General features: G+C 45.8%; 1 protein-coding gene across 1 annotated transcript in view; it reads right to left on the bottom strand.

The window, feature by feature from the left end:
* Positions 1 to 220: 220 nt before the first annotated feature.
* LOC115089233 (alcohol dehydrogenase 1C-like) overlaps positions 221 to 18,729 on the bottom strand; it is a 76,242-nt gene continuing 57,733 nt past the window's right edge. Inside the window, exons 8-9 of the mRNA XM_029597335.1 lie at positions 18,326 to 18,464; positions 221 to 650 (exon numbers count right to left, since the gene is read on the bottom strand). Coding sequence (XP_029453195.1) covers positions 626 to 650; positions 18,326 to 18,464 — 164 coding nt within the window. The 3' untranslated portion in view covers positions 221 to 625. The remainder of the gene's footprint in view (positions 651 to 18,325; positions 18,465 to 18,729) is intronic.

The raw sequence follows: 18,729 nt of genomic DNA, 5'->3' as shown, positions 1-18,729 counted from the left end.
AGTGCAGCTTGGCGCACGCAAGGTACACAGTTTTGCACCCCCTTGCATGCGCCGACCCTTGATTTTATAACATGCGCGCAGCTGCGTGCGCATGTTATAAAATCGGGCATACATTTGTGCGCGCCGGGTAGCACACACAAATGTAGGTCGCATGCATAACTTTTAAAATCTGCCCCTATATCAGGAGTTAATCCCTTTAAAACAGAGTATATTCACACAGTTTTCAGTCTTACACAGCGGCTTTTATTGCTACATGGATATGTTAATGTCTTTACAGTTGTCTCAAAGAATTGTGAATCCTTTTACAGTAATATAAATTTAAAAGTTTAGGGACTGGAATAGATGAAGAGAATCAAAGAATTTCACGAGTGAAAATTTACCTTATCAAATAGACCACACTCCAGATTGCCTCTGTTTTAACAGACACAAATTTAAGACTGAATTCTGTCCCTTTAATAAATATAACTCTTTAATTTGTTTCATTATTTATATTTAGATCTGCTGTACAGCTCTGAGGGTATTGAAGCTGTCCACGTCTTTTGAAGAATTAATCTGTACTCCAATGCATGAAGCTCTAAGGGTGTACAAAATTCCAGAGAAGAAGCAGGGGGATACTGAAGGCACCTTAAAACTTCAGGATGGTTCGAATACTGAAACAAATAAACACAATAAAGAAATTATTAGCAAAATACTTTGCAAGAAAAAGATTTACATATCAATTAACAAAGAAAACCTTCAGAAATATATAAATTATTTGACGATGAGAGTCTTTTTTATTTTTTACTGTAGGTAACCTATTTATGGTTTTGTGACATTTGATCTGCTAATTCCCTTTCTCCCTCTAAATGAGTACTTATCTATCATTTTATATATTCTATAAACACTTTGTATCCATTTGTTTATTCATCAACATAAAAATATCTCAGATAAATACATAAAAGTCAGAAAATTACGACATGAATATCATATCACCACCATAATTCGTTGCTATGTGGCAGCCGTAACTCAATCCCATATTTCACCATCACCTGTTATGATTCAGGTGGTGGACCCTTAGTCCGACGTAGTACTGCAAGTCACTTACGTCGGTAGGCGAGGCCAACTCGGAAGATCCGGTGCAGTTGCAGAAGAAAATCTGGATGCAGGCACCTCCTGCCGGTCGTGTGGTCCAGATAGCTGGCGCCTCCAGTAGGTCGAAACTACTCTGACTCATGCACACAGGAAGAGGTCCAAACTCAAGAGCCAGGCGTTACTCCACAGTCAGTCCAGGGATCGAAAGCCAAACGATACTCCACAGCCAGTCCAGGGATCAAGAGCCAAACGATACTCCGCAGCCAGTCCAGGGATCAAGAGCCAAACGATACTCCGCAGCCAATCCAGGGATCAAGAGCCAAACGATACTCCGCAGCCAGTCCAGGGATCAAGAGCCAAATGATACTCCACAGCCAGTCCAGGGATCAAGAGCCAAACGATACCCACAGCCAGTCCAGGGATCAGGAACCAAACAAAGTCAGCTGCCAGTCCAGGAGTCAAACACTGGAGAACAAACAGTGGATCAGGAACAGGACACCAGAACAAACGAACCACAGGAGCCAAGAAGCCAAGGCAAGGTCTGAGGCTCCAGAACTTGCCTTAAATAGTCCAAACCCAATTGGAGCTCACAGGAAGGTGTCCTGCCATTTCCTGCCATCCCTTTAAGGATCAGCTTCTGCCGCGTGCGCGGCCCTAGGAAGCTCGGCAGGGGCAGAGTCAAAGGGGCGCAGGAGAACGGTCGATGCCGTAGCCATGTTGACTGCAGCAGCAGGAACCGCCGTGGGACGAGCCCGCCAATGCCGAAAGCAGTTACCGCGAGCGGAGCGGTCTGCCACGCCGGTGAGTGCCTGGCCCCGGTCGTGGCTTGCCGCCGCCGGTGGCCATAACAGTACCCCCTCCTTTAGGCCTCCCCCTAGAAGGCTTGGGTTTCCCAGGGTGACTGGTGTGGAAGTTCTTGAGAAGATCCTTATCAAGGATGTTTGTAGCTGGCTCCCAAGAATTCTCTTCCGGCCCAAATCCTTCTCAAGCTAAAAGATATTCCTATCTACGACCTCATTTTCGAACATCGAGAACCTCCCGAACTCGGTAAGTAGTGTCTTCCTCCGCCCCTAGTTCAGAAGAAACAGGAACCTTCCAAGAGGGCCAATTGAGGAGCAAGGGCTTCAAGAGAGAGACATGAAAAGAATTGTGGATACGTAGAGTGGCAGGGAGACGTAGTTGATAGGTCACGGGACCTAATTGCTTAGTCACCGGGAAAGGACCAATGTAACGAGGGGCCAATCGCATCGAGGGAACCCATAAATGGATATATCTGGTGCTGAGCCACACCTTTTCTCCAGGACAAAATCGTGGTGCTGGTCTCCGATGTCAATCAGCGAATCTCTTTGCAGAATGTGCTGCTTTCTGTAGCATTCGTCGAGTATGTATCCAAAGTTGCTTTAGTTGGGTGGTGGTGAGTTGGGCTGCCGGAGAAGCGACAGGCAGAGGTAGCGGTATCGGTGGCGCAGGTTGTTGACTGAAAACAATTTGAAATGGGGAGGCCCCAGTCGAGGTACAGGTATGGAAATTATGGGAAAATTCTGCCCAGGGCAGCAATGCCGCCCAATCATCCTGTCGAGCATAAACGTAGGAGCGCAAGAATTGTTTCAAGTCCCGATTAGTTCTCTCAGCCTGCCCATTGGCCTGAGGATGAAAGGCAGTGAGGAAATCTAGTGTAATGTGAAATTTGGTACAGAGGTTTTGCGAATATCGAGCCGTGAATTGCGACCCTCGATCAGACGTGATATGCTGGGGTATTCCATGGAGACGAAAGACATGTAACATAAATAATTGCACCAGACAGGGAGCAGAGGGGAGGGCGGGTAGTGGTGTAAAGTGGGCCATCTTAGAGAATCGATCAACCACTCCCCATATTACCGTATGTCCTTCAGAAGCAGGAAGATCGACAATAAAATCGGTGGGGATGTGTGTCCATGGTCTTGTTGGCACCGGAAGTGGTTGTAACTGCCCCCAAGGTCTCCCCACAGGATTCTTATGCTGCGCACAAACAGGGCAAGAGTCTACATAAGCACGAATGTCCTTGCGCATCCCAGGCCACCAGTCGTGTTGTTGAAGCAGATCCTGTGTTCATCTACGTCCTGGGTGCCCGGCCAACTGGGAATCATGTCCCCATTTCAATACCTTATTGTGGAGTCTCTTGGGTACCACAGTCTTACCTACTGGAACCGTAAAGGTTGCCGAGAGAATGATAAGGGCTGGGTCAATAATATTCTGTATAGGTTCTTCCACGTCTTCACTGATAAAGGATTGAGACAATGCATCGGCTTTAATGTTCTTACTCGCTGGTCGATATCTTAGCTCGAAATCAAAACGTGTAAAGAATAATGCCCAATGGGCCTGACGTGGGTTCAGGCGTTGAGCTTGTTGTAAGTATATCAGGTTTTTATGGTCCGTAAAAACTGTAATGCGATGTTGAGCCCCCTCTAACCACTGGCGCCATTCCTCAAAGGCAAGTTTGATGGCTAGCAATTCTTTGTCGCCAATAGAATAGTTACGCTCCGCAGGTGAAAATTTCTTCGAAAAAACAGGAGCATGGATGGGACGTTCCTGCAACATTATTCTGGCTCAGAACTGCTCCAACTCCCTTCGTAGAGGCGTCAACCTCCACCGTGAATGGATGTCTAGGATCAGGGTGGCGGAGGCAGGGTTGCTGTAGGAAAGCGTCTTTGAGAGCTTGAAATGCTTCAAACGCATCTGATGGCCAGATTTTGATATTAACTCCTTTTTATGTAAGAGCGGATAGCGGTGCAGCCAGTTTGGAGAAATTCTTGAAAAAATGACGGTAGTAATTCGCAAATCCCAGAAACCGTTGAAGTGCACGTAGTCCGTTGGGTTGAGGCCATTCTTGAATGCATTTCACTTTGGTCAGATCCATTTCGAAACCATGCTTGGAGATAATATATCCTAAAAAGGGTAAGGATTCTGTTTCGAAAATACATTTCTCTAGCTTGGCATATAATCGATGCTCTCTCAAGCGCTGCAAACCTTGCATAACCTGTTGGCGATGCATCTGTAGATCCTTTGAAAAAATAAAAATATCATCAAGATAAACAATCACACAGATATATAATAAGTCTCTAAAAATCTCATTAATAAAGTGTTGAAAAACAGCAGGAGCGTTGGTTAACCCAAATGGATTAACTAGATATTCGTAGTGTCCATCTCTGGTATTAAACGCCATCTTCCACTCGCCCCTTCCCGAATCCGAACCAAGTTATAAGCACCTCACACATCTAATTTGGAGAATACTCGGGCTCCTTGTAGACCAGTGGTTCTCAACCCTGTCCTGGGGACCCCCCAGCCAGTCGGGTTTTCATGATATCCACAATGAATACGCATGAGAGAAAATTTGCATGTTATGGAGGCAGTGTATGCATATTTTCTCTCATGCATATTCATTGTGGATATCATGAAAACCCGACTGGCTGGGGGGTCCCCAGGACAGGGTTGAGAACCACTGTTGTAGACGATCAAACAGTTCCGCAATAAGAGGCAGGGGATATCGATCCTTGATGGTGATAGCGTTGAGTCCACGAAAATCAATGCAAGGGCGTAATGTCCCATCTTTTTTCTCAACAAAGAAAAATCCAGTCCCCGCAGGAGAGGTAGATTGTCGAATAAACCCTTTCTGTAGATTGTCCTGGATGTATTCAGACATTGCCCGAGTCTCTGCAGCAGATAAAGGATACTCTCTCCCCCGAGGTGGTGTGGATCCCGGAATCAATCTAATAGTGCAGTCAAAATCTCGATGCGGGGATAAAGTATCCGCGGCCTACTTGGAGAAAATATCCGCAAATTGTTTGTATTGAGAAGGTAAATTTTGTAAGGCGGAGGTACAGACGAAACTAGAAGTGGAAGTAGTTCTCCTCAAGCACGTCTCATGGCATCTAGGACCCCATCGAGTAAGCCTTAAAGACGTCCAATCAAATTGTGGACTGTGGTGTTGCAATCCACTGGATGAATGGCTTTGTTGAGGACGTAGAAGGTGATCTGTTCTGTGTGGTCAGGCGCAATATGGCAATCTAGCGGTTCTGTGTGGTGCGTTATTCTTCCTGGTAAAGGTTTGCCGTGGATAGAAGAGATGATCAAAGACTTAGAACAGAGGTGAGTAGGAATCTGGAGTTGATCCACTAGTTCTTGTAATATGAAATCTCCACCTGCATCGGAGTCTACTAAGGCCAAAGTGGTAAATTCATGTCCTTTAATGTCGAAGGTAACTGGTAAGGTGAGTGGGGGAGTGGTGATATAAGGCTAGGGAAACTCCCCCCATGGATTCTAGGCTTTGGAGTTTCCCGGACGGATGGGGCAGGTGGCTATACAATGGCCGGACCCTCCACAGTAAAGACAAAGGCCTGCCTTACGGCGTCTCTGACGTTCTTCGTGTGATAAAGGTCCTTGGCCTAGTTGCATAGGTTCAGCTACCGGCCCTTCAGTGATAGAAGATTCTCGAGAAGTTGTGGAGGTGGAAGGCGGAACATAGGAAGTAACTGGGCATCTCCTTGATCCCAGGGCCTCCCGGGTTCTTTCTTGTAGTCGTCTATCAATTCTGGTTGCTAATTCAATTATGGAATTTAAAGAAGATGGAAGTTCACAAGCGGCCAACTCATCTTTGATTCTGGCCAATAGTCCCTCCAGGTATATTGTTCACAGGACCTGTTCCTCCCAATGAAGTTCCGTAGGTAGAGTCCGAAACTCGATGTTATAATCCGTGAGGGATCGTCCTCCTTGACGGAGGTGAAGGAGGTCAGAATCGGCGGCTGCTTGCTTCCCAGGTTCCTCAAATACTGTTCGAAATAATTCCAGGAATCGTGGAAGGTCTTGCAATACTGGATCCGAGCGCTGCCAAAGCGGAGAAGCCCAGGCCAGAGCTTTGCCTTCAAGTAAGGATAAAATATAAGTGGTCTTGGCTGAATCGTCCGGAAACAGGGTTCTTTGCAGACGAAAATGCATACTGCATTGGTCCAGAAATCCCAAGCATAAGCGAGGATCCCTGGCGTATCGGGGTGAAGCAGGTAGAGGTAGAACTGGTGGGTTGTGGCTTTGTGTTGCCGGTGGTACTGGTACAGGCGGAGGAATAGAAATCGGAGTGCCGGAATGTGTAGCGACTACCGCGTCTAGCCGGGCATTGAGTCGCTCTGTGGAGGCTGCCATAGCTTCCAACATACTCTGTTGCTCCATGAGCTTCTGAGCCAAGCCAGGAATTGCTCTTAGTGCGGAGGCCTCTGCCGGGTCCATGGCCTTGGCTTACTGTTATGATTCAGGTGGTGGACCCATAGTCCGACATAGTACTGAAAGTCACTTGGAAGTCACTTGGAAGTCACTACAAGTCACTTGGAAGATCCGGTGCGGTTGCAGAGGAAAATCTGGATGCAGGCGCCTCCTGCCGGTCATGTGGTCCAGATAGCTGGCGCCTCCAGCAGGTTGACACTACTTTGACTCACGCACACAGGAAGAGGTCCAAAACTCAAGAGCCAGGCGGTACTCTGCAGTCAGTCCAGGGATCGAAAGCCAAATGATACCCGCAGCCAGTCCAGGGATCAAGAGTCAAATGATACTCCGTAGCCAGTCCAGGGATCAAGAGCCAAATGATACCCGCAGCCAGTCCAGGGATCAGGAACCAAATGAAGCCAGCAGCCAGTCCAGGAGTCAAACACAGGAGAAGAAACAGTGGATCAGGAACAGGACACCAGAACAAACAAACCACAGGAGCCAAGAAGCCAAGGCAAGGTCTGAGGCTCCAGACCTTGCCTTAAATAGTCCAAACCCAATTGGAGCTCACAGGAAGGTGTCTTGCCATTTCCTGTCATGACCCCTTTAAGGATCAGCTTCTGCCGCGCGCGTGGCCCTAGGAAGCTCGGCGGGGGCGGAGTCAATTGAGCGCAGGAGAACAGCCGACGCCGCGGCCATGTTGATTGCAGCAGCAGGAACCGTCGCGGGACGAGCCTGCCGATGCCGAGAGCAGTTACCGCGAGCGGAGCGGTCTGCCGCGCCGGTGAGTGCCTGGCCCCGGTCGCGGCTTGCCACCTCCGGTGGCCATAACATCACCATATCACAAATGATATGATTTTCTACTGCTTGGAATATATAACACTAACATTATTTTTCTTTTATAGCTACAATAAAATGTAGGATATTAGAATGCTAGTAAATAATGCAAGGATGGAATTCAGAGTATACAAAACAAATTAGGCTGTCGAGTCCCAAAATATATTTATTCTTTGTACATAATCCTCATATCTATAACCCCTGGGTGGCACAGAATGGAGGCTTGGGCACCTAGAAAGAGGATAAGACCCCATCTGCCCAGTCCTCCAAGGACAGTTTCACACATCTGAGGTCCAGGACTCCCTGCAGTGGGAAGCATAGCTTCAAGGCCCTTTTCCATTAATCCACATACAAGCCTCTCTTTCCCGTCTCTGAAAAAAGCACTATAATCTGCACAGACTTGAGCAGCAAGAGTCACACTGATAAGCAATGCGAATTCCAACTTCTTGACCGATAGTTGATATAATTGGCTGAAGAATATTATAGCACTTAGATATAAAATAAAGGTAATGAACAATAGTGAAGAAGAAAGCTTAATAAATTTGTGACCTCGCTCTTCTAGCAGTCTGTGAATTTCTTTACAATCAATCTCCTTCTCCTTCCAAAGTACTGAAATTGCAGAAAGTGCAATCCTTCTTCCAACTTCCAAGTTTATCACAACCTTCTCCCCACTATAGAATGGTTAGAATTTAATCCCAATTACTGAATCAGAGCACAGAATGTCCCAGTTCTCATACCTTTCCTGAAAATGTCTTAAATATCTTAGGTCTCCTTCTGAAAACACCAAGTGGTTACTCTCCTCCCAAGTGCAGCACACTTAAGTCAGCAGCAACCACAGCTCTTAAACAATACATTCAGCTTCTTCCCTATGGTAATAGACAGGGATCCATTCCTCTCTGGTGAAAACATTTCATAGGCACTTGCATGGTGAAAGATGCCTCTTCCTCCTAATGAATTGGACATTGATTCCCTGGTACCAAGGACACTCAGTTCCAAAGAACAAAAATAGACTTTGACTCAGTACAAGGGGGAAAAAACAAAACAAGAGACAGGAAGGTTGGAAAATTGTCTTTGACAACAACAGACAACTCAAAGTTGAAACTCTTCTTCATTACATCACTGACTGATCTATCTGCTGGAGACAAGTCAGAGAGCAGCAGAATTTTCCCTACCATCTGATCTAACTTTACACAGGGGTACAAAGGATCTTACAGAGAAAGTCTCGAAGAATGGGCTTAAAAGAGCAAAAAGCAGGTCAGACTGACAGACTGTCCTATAAAGAGCAAAACAGACAACTCTACTGAAGTGAGTTAGAGAAATAAATAACAGGTGATAGAGAGCTCCTGTCCTCTTGAAAAGTTAACTAACTATCCACACCCTAAGATGGTGCCTGAGAGTGATAAGCTGTTAGAGCATACCATTTGCAACTCCTACATGAGGAAAGCAAAGTTCATTCCTCTACTAAATCTCTCTGGACCTTCTGGTAAGGAAAACAGGTTGCTTACACTTAAATGACTAGGGACTTCTTTATGTAGCATGATTGCACCACATCCCAGGAAATGATGCTTCAATGCACCTTCTGGTTGCCAAAGTGCTGAAAAATTGATATGCCAAGGTATTAAGGTGCCTGAAATGAATGGATGAATCAAAATGTCTTCCTGCTTACAGTACATCACTAGGAACACCAACTTGTATACGCCAAAGTCCTGAGTTGTCTCTCAGGCACTGATGTTCATCTATCGCAGTACAGTATGAGTCCAGAAATGACTGGGTATGCATCACTGTGAAAAATCACATTACTAGGGGAATCGACATGGAAACACCCTATTGAAGTCCATGGGAATACCGAGCCCTATGCACCAACATCCATGGAAATGCTATCTTAAGAATGCCTGAACATTCTGGGGTGGGTGGAGAGGGATTTACTTAGTCCACTGTATATGTGCAGAACACAATGTTTAAACAGCTTTCTCAAAAATTTCCAAAATGTTGACATTTTAAAAATATTCCAAATTGCTATTTTGTGTTCACCTCTAATGGAGTTCAAAATTCAGGTTTAAAATTCAAAGGGGTTTTGAATTAAATCAGTGCACAACAATCTTAACAGCAGACGAAATGGCAGTCAGTTGTCAGATTTATTTTGAAGATTGATGTTTTCTTCTTATCCTGGGTGTTAATGTTAAGTCACTACAACACCACCATTTTGTTTTGAGTGTTATTTCTAGATAATAAACCCGTGTCCCTAATCCTCTGAGGATGTGGCAGGTTTAGCAAAGCCAAGTACATCTGGTTTGTGGGCTTCCTCCGATTTGAATTTACATCGCTGAATTTTCCTGTGACTTTTAGTACCAGACTTTTGTTTGAGATTAGTTAACAAATACTGTACCATAATACCCATATCTGCAATGAGGCCTCTGCATCACCATGGTACCAGCCAGTTGTCTCATGAAATTAATGTTCATTTCTATTAACCCTTAGTTTTGTCTCTAGGCTTCTTATTCTCTAATAAAGATATAGGGTAGATTTTAAAATGGTGCATGCGGGCATACATGCACAAGTTATTAAAACGTTAGTTGGTGCACGCAAGGGAGTGCACAATTGTGCACCTTGCGCGTGCCAAGTCCGCGCCAAGCCGCACTGCCTTCCCCCGTTCCCTACCCCCCACCCACCTTCCCTTCCCCTACCACCCCCGTCCTTTCCCCCCTACCTTTTTTTTCTTTTTTCTTTTGTTATTAAACTTACTTCAGCCCTGGGGCTGAAGTAAGTTCCACGCGCCGTTGCACGATCCCCGGCACAGCTGCAAATGGGCCGGATTTACATGGGTAAACTTTTGAAAATCCAGACCATAGTTTATAAAATGTATTTACCTCCTCCTTGCTTAAACCATTTGCTCATAAGAAACATAAGAAATTGCCATACTGGGGCAGTCCAAGGGTCCATCAAGCACAGCATCCTGTTTCCATGCCAATCCAGGCTAAAAGTTCCTGGCAAGCACCCAAACACTAAGTATATCCCTTGCCACTGATGCCAGTAATAGAAGTGGCTATTCCCTAAGTAAACTTGATTAATAGCAGGTAATGGACTTCTCCATCCAAGAACTTATCCAAATCTTTTTTTTTTTTTTTGTAATACAATTTTTAATGAGTGATCCTCAGACACAATATGAAACTTTGCCGATAACAGACAAGCAAACATAATACAGCAATCGATATTGATGACACAAATCACAGAACCATGAGGAAACACTCCTCAATTTCCCCCTTCCAGATATCTATCACTGTGTCTAAGACATCTCTAGAGCCACCCTAGAGAATACTCATGTCGCCAACAAACTAGGAGAGGCTGCACTCTGATACCTCCCCAGTCTGACATATTGAACAACTATAGCGGGCTAGCTCTGCTTAAGCAAGAAGGAACAGGAGTCCAATATGCTTATCCCCAAACCCTCACCCTCTCCAAACCTCCCCGTCCCGCTTCTCCCCCTTTACCCCCCTTCCCCCCCCCCGTCCCCTACCCAAGGCCTGGCTGACAAACCAGTTGAGACATCCATGTATACTAGAGTCCAATCATAACATTGAAGGCATGGGTCTATCACTAACCCAAAAAAGAAGAACAAGCAAACATCAGGCATTGAGGATCAAGCTGCTTGCCCGATGTGGCAAAGTCTGCACATATACCTCCCAGGTCTCCAAGAAAAGTCTTCGGTGCGTTGGCGACAACTTAGAAGTAAAACTGTCCATATACATCATTTGATGAAAATGATTACGCCAAGTCCAATACGATGGTGCAGATATCTCCAACCAATTAAGTAGAATAACTTTTTTCCCCACCAGCCAGGCCTTTTTAATCAGAGTTCTCAATCCCGCTTTTCTTATAACCGACTGGGGAATGCAATCAAAAAGAATCAGCTGCGGGGTAACTTGAAAACGTATTTTCAGGAGGCGTTGTAAGTAATTTACAATTTTCTGCCAGAACTGTTGAACAAGGGGACAAGCCCAGAATGCGTGAGACAAAGTGCCAATTGCAAGGTGACAACGAGGGCATGTCGAATCTGTTATGAGCCGCGCTCTCCACGCAACCTGTGGAGAGACAAAGGCCCTACGCAGAAACTTGTATTGCATTTCCCGGTAATACATATTTTCACTGGACCTTTTTAAATTCCCCATACATGCAGAGAAGATTGCCACTGTAACCGTGAATACTCCATCTTTGGTCCAACGCTCTACTGAAGTCTCATAGGTACGCTGTGACATACCTCGTTGAAGAGCCCTATAATATGTCGAGAGAGATAATGGCCGCTCCCTTCCCAACTGAAAAAAGGATTCTAACGCCGCTAAATGTGTGGAAGTCTGAGTACCAATCTGCAATGATAATATGTAATGTCGGATTTGTAGATACCCAAAGAACTGGACCCGGGTCAAACCATATATACGTTGTACTGTGGGGAACGGCATTAGTATCCCTTCCGGGTTCACCAAGTGCCCCAAATGAGTGATACCCTTCGAGGCCCATCCCCGCAGATTAACATCTTGGGATCCTGGTAAAAACTCTGGGTTGCCCTGAACTGGGAGAAGGTAAGGGTTACATCGAGGCAGTCCCAACTTCTTTGTAAGATATTGCCAGGATTTTCGAAACGAGACAACCAGAGGATTCCGAGAGATTGCAGACGGTAGCTCCTTCCCCGGCCCCATCAGTACATAGGTCAACGCGAAGGGGGCCACCAATGTGGATTCAGCCACCAAGTCAATACAAAAGGGGATTCCCAATATCCATTCCCTAACAATCCGGAGGTTGGCCGCCACACAATAAGACTGAAGGTCGGGAACTCCCATTCCCCCTGCTCCCCAACGCAACATAAGCCAGGACAATGGTATGCGTGCCTTTTTCCCCTGCCAAAGAAATGCCCGCATCATCTGTTGAAGGGTGGCCAAATCGTTACGTTTTAGAATAAGAGGTAGGTTCTGCAACACATACAACCATTTAGGTAGTATGATCATCTTAAACAAATTAACTCGCCCCCCTACGGAGAGAGGGAGGCTTTTCCAAAGTTTGAGCTTATCTCTCGTGAGTCTCAGTAATTTTTGGATGTTTAAGTCGTATAACTTAAGTAAATCTAAGGCTATATCAATCCCCAAATATTTTATTACACCGTTCGCCCAGTGCAGTGGGAAAGGGCCCTCCCACTGCTCCTGTATAGACATCGGGAATCCCATGGCCTCTGATTTCTCCCAATTAATACGAAAACCTGAAATACCACCATAGTCCCTAACCACCTCCAAAAGGGCCGGCAAGGAGTCTCTTGGATTAGTAAGGAATACCAAGAGATCGTCCGCAAACGCGGCATATTTGAAAATCTCCTTTTTCTCCGGCGCCTGAAATAACACCCCTCGGATCGCTCGGAACGTTTGAATAGCCAGTAATAGAGGCTCCAGGGTCAAGAGAAAAAGGAGAGGGGATAAGGGACAACCCTGTCGGGTACCCCGAAAGACCTGGAATTCAGGGAAAATTGACCATTCACCATTAACGAGGCAACCGGGACCGAGTATAGGAGTTGCAAGGCTTGATAGAAAAAACCTCCAAATCCCATGTCTCTTAATAGGGCAAACATAAACCCCCATTCCACCCGGTCGAAAGCCTTCTCTGCATCTAGACTAGCAATGAGGAAGGGAATATTGTGTCTGGTGCAGAGATCCATAGCAATTGTTAGCTTCCGGATATTAGTCAAGGCATAGCGTTTTTTCACAAAGCCTACTTGACCCGGTTGAATCATCTGTGGCAAAACGGCACTCAATCTATCTGCCATAATTTTCGCCAACAGTTTATGGTCCACATCTAATAAAGAGATAGGGCGATAGGAAGCAGGGTGCAGGGTATCCTTCCCAGGCTTGGGAATTAGAGTGATGTGGGCCCTATTCCCATGCACCGGAAAACTTCCCTTTGAGATTAGTGCTGTAAAAACTAATGGCAACAAGGGGGAGAGGGGCTCTGAAAGACACCTATAAAAGTCTGCACTATATCCATCCGGCCCTGGGGCCTTAAACCTTGGGGAACTCCGAATAACCTGTCGAACCTCATCCTCCGTAATGGGTCGGTTAAGCCCCTCTTGCTAAGCCTGGGTCAGGATAGGGAGGTTTAACGCGGCACTAAATGAGTCCCATTGACTTGAGTCCCAGCCCTCAGCCCGATACAATGCCGCATAATAATCCCGAAAAACTTTTAGGATTTTAGGGGTTTCATGAACTATGTGGCCTTGTGGCGTACGAAGAGCCGTGATATGCCGGGACCCTCTATTAGACTTAACTAAGTTGGCCAGAAGCTTCCCAGATTTGTTACCATATCTATAGAGCCTATGTTGGTGATATAGAATGCTGTGTTTAGCCCTCTGGTGTAGCAGCGAGTTCAAAGCTGATTGAATGGTTCTATAATCACTCTTGGTTACCGATGTGCAAGAACGATTTAGTGCCCCTTTAGCCTGTTGCAATTTCTTTGTCAGGGTCAATAATTGATTATTTAGCACTTTTTTCCGATGTGATATATACGAGATAATATCTCCCCTAAGGACAGCTTTAGCAGTGTTCCAGAACAGTACTGGATCACTGCTATGTTGGGCATTTAGGGTTGCAAAATCTGTCCACCGTTCCAATAAAAAGGTTTGAAACGCTGTGTCCTCTGCCAGATAATAAGGGAAGCGCCAGCCCCTACAGTCACTCACTTGAGGGAGCACTGCCAGATCCACCCAAATTGGGGCATGATCTGAGACAATAATGTCTCCAATTCCTACTCCTGAAATTTTGGAGAAGGAATGTGTGCTGACTAACCAATAGTCGATACGGGATTGTGTGGAATGAGCTCTGGAGACATGTGTAAAGTCCCGCTCAAAAGGGTTTAGAGCTCGCCATGCATCAACCAGGTGCAAACTCTGTTCAAGGAGCTGTATCCCCCGACCCTTGACCCCCGTCCGCCGCAGAGTGGCAGAGCTATCTAATTCGGGGTCCCGTAAAGAATTGTAATCTCCCCCCACTACCAGGAATTTGTCCATATATGAAAGTAACATTTTATGTATATTCTGAAAGAAAGGCATTTGCTGAGAATTCGGGGCATACAGGTTGCACAACACCACAGGCATCTGATTAATTGTTACTTCTAAAATAAGAAAGCGACCCTGAGGATCTTTATGTTCAGAAAGAACTTGTAGCGGGAGATTTTTGCGCACCAGGATAGCTACCCCCGCTGACCTCGTGGTGGCGGAGGCATAATACACCGAACCCACCCAAGACTGACATAATTTCAGGTGCTCCACATCTTAAGATGGGTTTCCTGCAAGAATGCTATGTCCGCAGCCTGTCTCTTCAAGGCCTGTAATACCTTCGACCGTTTGACAGGTGTATTAATACCACATACATTCCAGGATATCAATTTGAGATTACGCATAGCCATTTACCCCATATCACGCCATAGAAAAGTAATTTGAACAATGAGAATTTCCCAACTCCAAGGGAATGATGACCACCCCAGCTCTGGCCATCTCCCTGTGAATGTGATTTCCCCACGCCACATGCCACCAAAATGTTTGAAATCTGTATCATGCCAGCACCTTGTATCTTTCCCTGACCCTCCTCCCCGCTCCATTCCTCCCCCCTTCCCCTTCCCCCCCCCACCCCCCCTTCCCCTAACTAGACTCCCCAGAAGTCTCATCTCGACTAATTCCCCACCTAAGAGATCCTGTTAAGACACTCGGGCTCCTCTGCCCTCTCCCCCCTTTCTTCACCCTCCATCCAGCTTGCAGCAACATAACAAGGGATGGGACTCCATAGAAATAACATAACATAAAAGTTGAACAAATAACAGCTTTTGTTCCCCCCCTATAAACAATTTCACAATACAATATTGAAACACCTATAGTATACCAATATCCCATTGCAGCACAAAGTGGAGATCTGTTCACACCGCTCCAGCATGTGCCAGAAACTTGGAAAAAGAGAGAAAAAAAACAGTGAACAGACTTAACTGTCAAATATTAAGTAACCAGAGGGTGCAGGTCCCCCTGCCCCCATAAGCAATAGATTAGGCAATGCATGCCATGCCGGTAGAAACTTCTCAGCTTAAGTAGCTGGCTGCCTGTCCTGTACATTTATCCAGTATCCGACCCAGGGCTGCGTCCGCCCGGTCTTTCTCCAACCCCACGATCCAGGGTTCCAATGTTAAGCTTTTAAGTCAGCGACCTCACTAAACCATCTGGGTCCTCCAGGTGTACTTAGACGGACCTTCGCTGGGTAAACTACCACAGCTCTCTGACCCAGATTAAACAACTGTGTACACAATGGGGAGAAAGCCCTGCGCTGTGCAGATAGGGCCCCTGAAAAGTCTTGGAAGATCAGAATCTTCTTTCCCTCATACAACAGCGCTTTCCCCCGACGGCTGGCCTGCAGGATCGCTACTTTGTGAGCATAATTTAACAGTTTTATTATTACTACTCGTGGTTTTTCTTGCTGAGCCCTTTTCTGCCCCAACCGGTGAGCTCTTTCTATTCTCAGGGGACCGTGCTCAGTGCCCAGAGACAGTTCGCGAATCAACCAGTTTTCTATTTTTTGGGGCAAATCTCGATCCGCAATTTCCTCTGGGAGGCCTACCAGACGTAGATTGGACCTCCTGGACCTGTTTTCAAGGTCTTCAATACGCGCTGTGTGTCGGGTGATCTCCGCACGTAGCTCTGCTACCTCTGACCGCATGGCCTGGGCGCCACCTTCGCCGTCCGAAACCCGTTGCTCTAGGGCTGAGAATCGCGCTTCATAGCCAGCAAGCGCTGCGGTCACCTCGCCGAGTTGGGACGAAAGTTTTTTAAACTCTGGCTCCAGTGCCTCTACTACCGCGGTGCGAAGATCTGCCCAGCTCGCTGGTGCCGGTAGGTCTGCCATGCTGTGTTCCTCCTCAGAGGCCGAGTCAGTAGGCCTGACTTTTTCTTTTGCCGAATCCTTGTCCCTGCGCGCCGTGCGGGTCGACATCTGGCTACCGTTCCGCTCACCAATAATAGCCTCTGGGATATTGAGAGACTTCCACGCAAAAATGAACAGCAAATAGGGCCGGATGGGGTTAGATTAGAAATCAGGGAGCCCGAGAGGGTCGGCTACATCCGCTCCCTCTCACGTGTCACGTGATCTCTCATCCAAATCTTTTTTAACCCAGCTACACTAACTGCACTAACCACATCCTCTGGCAACAAATTCCAGAGTTTAATTGTGCGTTGAATGAAAAAGAATTTTCTCCAATTAGCTTTAAATGTGCCACATGCTAACTTCATGGAATGCCCCCTAGTCCTTCCATTATCCAAAAGAGTAAATAACCAATTGACATTTACCTATCCTAGACCTCTCATGACTTTAAACACCTTAATCATATCCCCCCTCAGCCGTCTCTTCTCCAAGCTGAACAGCCCTAACCTCTTCAGTCTTTCTTCATAGGGGAGCTGTTCCATCCCCTTTATCATTTTGGTCGCCCTTCTCTGTACCTTCTCCATCACAACTATATCTTTTTTGAGATGCAGCGACCAGAATTGTACACAGTATTCAAGGTGCGGTCTCACCATGGAGCGATACAGAGGCATTATGATATTTTCCGTTTTATTAACCATTCCCTTCCTAATTATTACTAACATTCTATTTGCTTTTTTGACACAGCACACCGAGCCAATGATTTCAAAGTATTATCCATTATAAAGCCTAGATCTCTTTCCTGGGTGATAGCTCTTAATATGGAACCTAACATCGTGTAACTACAGCATGGGTTATTTTTCCCTATATGCATCACCTTGCACTTATCCACATTAAATTTCATCTGCCATTTGGATGCCCAATTTTCCAGTCTCACAAGGTCCTCCTGCATTTTATCACAATCTGCTTGTTATTTAATTACTCTGAATAATTTTGTATCATCTGCAAATTTGATTACTTCACTCATTGCATTACTTTCCAGATTATTTATAAATATATTGATAAGCACTGGCCCTAGTACAGAATCCTTGAGGCACTCCACTGTTTACACTTTTCCACTGAGAAAATTGTCCATTAAATCCTACTTTCTGTTTCCTGTCTTCTAACCAGTTTCTTATCCATGAAAGGACATCGCCACCTATCCCTCGACTTTTTAGTTTTCTTAGAAGCCTCTCATGAGGAACTTTGTGAAATGCCTTCTGAAAATCTAAATACACTACATCTACCGGTTCACCTTCAAAAAAGTGAAGCAGATTTGCTAGGCAAGACTTGCCTTGGGTAAAGCCATGCAGACTTTGTTCCATTAAACCGAAGTTAGCATGGCTGACTTTTGAACTTTAAAAACGATTCACATCCCTATCCCTCATATGGACTTTAATTTGACTTTTAACCAATCATTAAAATTATTATTTAACACCCAGTGCCTGCCTGCTCCTGTCTGTTTTGTCACAGCAACTCCCTCCAGGGGATGCCACAGCTATCAACACACACAGGGATTTTCACACAATTGTCTGGGCCATAGACGAGAGTCTTCCCTCAGAAGAAGAATCCACCTCTGGGAAGTAGCATGCAAGACATGGAAGGAGAGCTAGTCGGAGAAGCCCTGAAGAGATAAATATGGTTGTGTGCCCTGGGACATTAAGGGGCAGATTTTAAGAGCCCTATGCACGTAAATCTAGCTGGATTTACGCACGTAGCGGGGTTATGCGCGCTGAGCCTATTTTGCATAGGCCCGGCGACGCGTGCGAGCCCCGGGACGCGCGTATGTCCCGAGGCTTGAAAAAAGGGGTGGGGCATGGGCAGTCCGGGGCAAGGCGGGGACGTGGCCGAGGGATCGCGCACCGGCACTTGGCACTAGTGTGTATTCCCTTGCGTGCATCGACCCCAGATTTTAAAACATGCGCGCGGCTGCACGCGCATGTTATAAAATCAGGCGTAGATATTAGAATCTGCCCCTAAATAATCCACAGAGGGTTACATTAAGCTAAAGAGAAAAGTGTTGAGGTGTTTTTAGTGCAAAAGAAATTTCTGAGCTTGTAATGTCACAGTGATACTGTAAGAGGTTGATTTATAGAATATGCCTTTTCTTTACAGCATCTTTTCTGAGCATAGAATAGAAGCACTGACAATAAGCAAACTATTATAAGTGGAGGCTTAAAGAAGAAGACCCCAAAACCTTTGGAAAACAGATACATTCTCACCTTTCCCCTGCGCGTAGAAGTTCAAACCCTTCATTGATTTTACTGAAAGGCAAAGTGTGTGTCACCAGTTCATCCAGCTTAAATTTCTTTGCCATATAATCGGAAACCAGTTTAGGGACGGAATCCTTACTCTTGAAACCTGAGAAAGAAAACCACAATAATACACAAACACGAAATGGAACGTAAATGTCAGAAAATTATAGCAAAAGAAAAAACTGAATTGTATCTACTGATTTTTGTAATAAGAACATAAGAACATGCCATACTGGGTCAGAGCAAGGGTCCTTCAAGCCCAGCATCCTGTTTCCAACAGTGGCCAATCCAGGCCCCAAGAACCTGGCAACTACCCAAAAACTAAGTCTATTCCATGTTACCATTGCTAATGGCAGTGGCAGTGTTACTCA

The sequence above is a fragment of the Rhinatrema bivittatum genome, chromosome 1 (assembly GCF_901001135.1).
Source record: "Rhinatrema bivittatum chromosome 1, aRhiBiv1.1, whole genome shotgun sequence".
Classification (NCBI taxonomy): Eukaryota; Metazoa; Chordata; class Amphibia; order Gymnophiona; family Rhinatrematidae; genus Rhinatrema; species Rhinatrema bivittatum.
The sequence above is the reverse complement of the archived record's forward strand: the minus strand, read 5'-3'. Positions and strand labels throughout refer to the sequence as shown.